Source organism: Mycetomoellerius zeteki, unplaced genomic scaffold (genome assembly GCF_001594055.1).
Source record: "Mycetomoellerius zeteki isolate Tzet28-1 unplaced genomic scaffold, Tzet1.0 scaffold404, whole genome shotgun sequence".
NCBI classification, from domain to species: domain Eukaryota; kingdom Metazoa; phylum Arthropoda; class Insecta; order Hymenoptera; family Formicidae; genus Mycetomoellerius; species Mycetomoellerius zeteki.
The window spans coordinates 1-6,127 of record NW_017257397.1 but is presented as its reverse complement, the minus strand read 5'-3'; the positions used below and the strand labels follow the sequence as shown (position 1 = coordinate 6,127).

General features: G+C 36.5%; 1 protein-coding gene across 1 annotated transcript; it reads right to left on the bottom strand.

The window, feature by feature from the left end:
• Positions 1 to 2,068: 2,068 nt before the first annotated feature.
• On the bottom strand, positions 2,069 to 2,707 carry LOC108726234 (uncharacterized). The gene has a single exon (XM_018453686.1). The coding sequence runs from the start codon at positions 2,705 to 2,707 to the stop codon at positions 2,069 to 2,071; it is 639 nt and encodes a 212-aa protein (XP_018309188.1).
• Positions 2,708 to 6,127: the final 3,420 nt, after the last annotated feature.

Below are 6,127 nucleotides of genomic sequence, written 5' to 3'. Positions count from 1 at the left end.
AGGAATGCCTTACGAGATTACCTTGAATTACCTTCTTTTGCTGCAGCGTTGATAAAAAGACAATCGCCTCTCTCGCTGAAGCGCGCAAATGGGATAGACAATCGCTTTGCGATAAGAATCGATGAATACTTTGTAATTTCTGCTTCTTTCTCTCCCCGTATCTTCTATTATCATAACAAATTTACCTTTTTAAAAAAAGGTAAAAAAAGGTGTGCCCTCTCAGAAAAAACGTTACATAAATTATTATACGCACTTGTATATGTGCTCCTTAAAGGAAAAAAGACTTCCTATTCCAAACCTACTACAAACCTATCTTTTAAACTATGAAAGTATATAATAATTTTTTTCAAAAAATATGTATCGGCTTAGATGAACATATCCAATGTCGATTGGAAAAGATTATACGAAATACGAAAAGGTAGGTCGTGAAACATGCTCTTTGTAATATTTGATATGTTAATAGCTAAGGTCTGTATTACGATGCTTATTGTAAAACCGGATAAATTATATACGGTTTCAATCAGTGTTCCCTGGCGGTATATCATGTGGATGATATAGATTATAATTTGTAATATTCTTATATGCGTAAAAATTGCAATTGAATATTCCTCTTACACTTGGAGATAAGATGACAGTAAATACAAAACACAATTTTTCCTGCTTGAAACTGGCATTAAAATGATTTTATGAATTAAAATTTTAGATGCTTTATATAATCGAAATATTTTAAGTTAATGAAATGCTGTTTAAACGAATAAAAGTATGTCCAACTTATTTCCTAATTATTCTCTTTCATATTTCCTCAATTTATGTTTTATCATACGTTTTTTTAGCTTTATATGTTTTTATAGCTTAAACCCTTCATTATGGACTATAAATAAATAAAGTATGCAAGTTTATATCGCATTATTTAATTGTTTGTAACACCTTCTCCCATAGGAGGTGGCATCTTATCCACACATATAGGGGGAAGATGCCACTTCTGCAAAGTATGATATATCAATTTTTCCAATAATACGGAATATTAAATGTTAAATTTATAAATTTGTGTAAATAAAGAAAGGTCTCTAGAATATTAATAATATTTTTTCATAACTTAATTCAGTAACATTAAAGTTATTAAAAAATAAAGGCTTAAATGTGGCGTCTTGCCCCCCCCCCCCTCCAATTACCTTAATATTTGAATATAAAATAATAAATTACAAATATATATACACTGCCGTCGAAAAGTTTCCGGACATGGAACTTAAAATTGCATAATATTCAGGTCACCGTACTTCGATAAAAAAATCATTGCAGACAAAAAAATAAAAAACATGCTAAAGTATCAGTTTCAAGCTTTAAAATGCTGTTTTATTTTTTTGTCTGCAATGATTTTTTTATCGAATTACGGTGACCTGAATATTATGCAAATTTAATTAAAATATACTACCTTGATCAAAAAGTTCCCGGAATTACCACCAAGTGATGTTCTGAGTCAGCTGATTTGAGTTCTGTTTTTTTGGTTAGGTTGCCACTTCTATCATTGACATTTCCACCAAATTTTATCGCCACAGCTTGACATTTGTAAAAGTTACGCCGTCTTGAGTACATCTACCTCTGCACGTGTTTTCGATTTTTTACAGTTTTAAAAATGGAGTTGAATTTGCAACAACGAGTTTGTATTAAATTTTTTGACCAAGAAGAACGAAACGAATACCATCTAACAGCCATCGAATTCACTCGATATGACTCCTTACGATTTTTTTCTGTTCGATCGAGTCAAAAAACCACTACTAAGAGGTAATGGAAAAATCGAAGACGGCTCTGAAGGCTATACCGACAATAGAGTTCCAGAAATGTTTCGAGAGCTGGATCAAGCGCTGGCATAAGTGAGTTGCAGTCGACGGGGAGTACTTTGAAGGGGACAATATCACTTTTGATGAATAAACCTGTATTTTGAATTTTCTGAATGAATTCCGAGAACTTTTTGATCAAGATAGTACTTGCCCGCAGGAACAAGGTATTTTGTATACTCCTGCGGAGCTGAGTGGAGGTCTTTGATCTTTAGGATTTCTTAAGATTTGTCCTATCTTTTTGTCCTATTTGGTTTGAAGATAGTTCGAATGTTGTGTTTGTTTAATATCCTGCCGATCCGATCTGTTGTTCTTTTAACAAATGGAAGTATGGATAGTATCCTTTCGTCTGGTTGTGTGTCAGGGACCGTTGTCTTGTTTGCATGTTTATTGATTATTTTGGTTATGTCTTTTTTGTCGTGTCCGTTTTTCTGTAAGGCTAGTTTCAGGTGGTTGAGTTCTGTCTGTAGATGTTCTTTGTCAGAAGTGAAAGCTCTATGTACAAGTGAGTTGATTGCTGACTGTTTTTGTGCTGGGTGGTGGTGCGACTCGGCATGTCGGTACCTGTCTGTGTGTGTTGGTTTTCTGTATACTTGATGGCCTAAGGTACCGTCAGCTTTCTTAGAGACAAGAATATCTAACAAGGGGATTTTTCCGTTTTCCTCTATATCCATAGTGAAGTGGATATTTGGATGTTGTTTGTTGAGGAAAATAAGGAATTTATGGAGTTCTGTTCTGCCGTGTCTTCGTATCACGAATGTGTCGTCTACATAGAATCGAACTTCTGGCTTTTTGGGCGTTTTCCTGAGGGCCTCTTTCTCGAAGTGCTCCATGAAGATGTTGGCGATTACAGGGGAGATAAGAGAGCCCATTGCCGCTCCTGAAATTTGTTTATAAAATTGGTTGTTATAGGAGAAGTAAGTGGTTGTTAAGCAGTGCTCTATTAGCGGGATGAGGTCGGAGGGGACTTTGTGTGAGGCATTTATTACGTTTAGTGTGTCTTTGATTGGGACTTGTGTGAAAAGGGATTCTACGTCGAAACTTACAAGCAAGTCTGTGGGACGTAGTCAGATATTTTGGATCTTGTTCATGAAGTCCGTTGAGTGAGTGATGTGTGATTCAATTTTTCCAGTGAGGGCTTGTAGTGTGCTAGGAAGCGGGATAGGTTGTACGTCGAGGAGTGTACACAAGTAGAGGAGCTGACACACAACCAGACGAAAGGATACTATCCATACTTCCATTTGTTAAAGGAACAATAGACAATACCGAATCGGCAGGATATTAAACAAACACAACATCCGAACTATCTTCAAACCAGATAGGACAAAAAGATAGGACAAATCTTAAGAAATCCTAAAGATCAAAGACCTCCACTTAGCTCCGCAGGAGTATACAAAATACCTTGTTCCTGCGGGCAAATATACATTGGAGAAACCGGGAGAATGGTCAACCTACGGATAAAAGAACACCAACGTGATGTCAGGCTAAAACACGCCACGCAGTCGGCATTATCAGAACACAATATCGAAACAGGACATCAAATACAGTTCGATAAAACAACCACAATAGCCAACATTACATCATACTTTCCAAGAAAGTATAGAGAAGTCATAGAGATACAAAAACACCCTAACAATCAAAATAGAGATAATGGCTACAACATAAATAAAATATGGAAGACCATTCTCCCGGCTACTGAAGACCGGTCGACTTCCTCTCCCCCTCTACCCACAATTTTCTTCTCCCCTCCTCTCCCCATCCCAACAAGCAGCGTAATATAAAGGAAACGACCCGAGGGAACAGCTTAGTATCAGGCTGCTCCTCGCCCTGATGAAGTGGACTGTAAGGTTCATGAAACGTTGGCATTCCAAGAATGGATCTGGACACGGAGAAAACCCGCGAAATGCAAGGTTGTCACTAATTATAAGTATTGCTAGAGATCCTATAATCAGAGTTTGGCGAATGTGGACCAAAAATGGATAGAGAGAGATAACAGATATTCCTTTCTCGTATGAACGCATGAGCAAAAAGTGTTAGAATACGTGACGACAATACCAGAAGAAACCAATCAAGTTGATCAATTGGCCGAATTGTGTAATTGTCATTTGTTAATTTTCTTTTTGTCCGAAACTTCTGAACGATTTCTAACCTCTTCGACACAGGTTTTACTCATCTGCTTGTAGCTATCTATCTCTTTCTATTCTTTGCAATCGTTTTCCGACAATGTACGTAGCTATCCGAAGAATATCGAGTGGACCAAGGTAGAGAGAACCAATCAGAAGTTGTGACCGTTTTCGCCAAACTCTGATTACCTATAGGATCTCCAAGTATCGCGAATGCCATCTGCCGTTTAAAATATGAAACGGACAACATTTCCGAGGGTAATAATGATGTCGTATCTTAAAAATTTGACATTTCGGACATTGCAGTGATATCTCTGTTTGTAGGGTACGTAAACAATAAACTTTAATTTTATAATTTAAACCCGAGTTGTCTATTGAGACTACTCAGAATCGATCAACTTCTGAGTATTTTCAATGATCCAATAATGTCGGGTGCTCGCCGACTCGAGTAAAAACACGGGGCGGTCTCGCGCTAGCTACACTTGACGCGAGACACTACCGTGTCTCTTGATCTTGCACTCTTCGCGATTGTACATACACGCTACCAATCTGTCTCGTATTAAAGAACATATTATGACACACAATCGCCTTCCATGAATCGTGCGTCAAGTAACTACAATTTTCCACAATAATGCAGTTATAATTATCAGAACTTTGCAAAGAATCTAATTCCGTCGCAGCCTCAATAATTTTAATCTCGCAGTTCCACTTTCGTGCAGCGTGCGATGCGTTCATCAGCAAACTTAATGTCATCATCAAGACCAAAGATGGTATCATCGAACAATAAGTTTTGTTTAGTGAAATAAAATCATTTTTCAATTTTTTCCTGAAAATTTTAAATAAAAATATCAACAATAATCAACAGAGTTGTAGCGTTTTTTCTTAGTAACAGTTAATCCCTCGCACCCTGTATTTTTACATCAAACTCTTTCAGAAAATTGTTGAATAACACTAGTTTACCAAAAAATGTTTTTCTAGACATATAAAGATATTTTAAGACAAATTAAATTTTAAACACAATATATTACATGTGTGACAAGGTTTTAACAACAATGTCCATATTTTAATTCAACAAGATAACAAATACTCCAGAGAGCTTCACTTTAATGATCTTTCCAATTACCAACGAATTCGGTATTGCGAATTAAAGGAAGTTTGGAAAAGTGTTATTTCTTCACAATATCCTTAGAGAAAGATCAATTGCAATTTGGATGAAGAATCCACAAACGAAGAAAGCAAATGTTACCTCTGGGACAATTCGTGTATCTCTCAAACGTCTGCCAGATTGAGCGCAGCACCTCATGATTTCTGGAAACCCGAATGGATTTCACGCGCGAAGCGCTGCGTATTTACCCTCTCGCAATCAAGGAAAAAAAGGGAGAAGAATTCGTATTTTTTTCTTTCCAATCTTTTCAAGCTATTGTTTCTGTGCTATCTTTTGTGTGTTCGATAATAATGGCCCCGGCGTGGGATCAACGCCCACGCCAACCGGTCGCTCGTCCGTGGAAACAGTAAACAGCGACGAGCGGCAGATTTCGTTTCTTCCTTCCCCCATTTACTCTCAGTGAAATTTATTTACCTCATAAATCGACCGCTGGTACGTTGAATTCTATTTCTTTCTATGAAAAAAAACGACGAAAAAAAGACAGGGAGAAAAGAGAAAGAAATTCGGACCGAGACGCTTCTCTCTTTCGTTATGCGGCTCGCCCTGTTACGTATACTCTGGCTGCGTTCGGGGAGACGCTATTGGAGCTATTTGTGTCATTCTATCTTTATTGTCCACTAAACGTGAAACAAGGATAGCATGACACTGATAGCGCTCTCCCCGAACCCAGCCTAGGATACGTATTTCGATCCTATCGAAATACATAGTGTGCACGATGAATACAAAAATTTGTTAAATAAATTAAAATAAAGAACTCTTATTAACTAATAATAACATAAAAAAAATAGAAGGGCATATAACCCAATAAACACTCGATAGTGTAAATATGGTGTAATATACGTATCAATAGTGTAGCATTGATATAGATAATAATAGTAAACGATTATTATATCGTATAACAGTATAAGTTAAATATATTGTAATAAATACACGTTATTTAAACGTTTTCAATATACCTTATTTATATATTCACTTAAGGATATAAATATGATATAAATAAGGTA

Coding starts and splice junctions, on each gene's coding strand:
- LOC108726234 (XM_018453686.1), bottom strand. CDS start 2,707: ATGGGCTCTCTTATCTCCCCTGTAATCGCCAACATCTTCATGGAGCAC.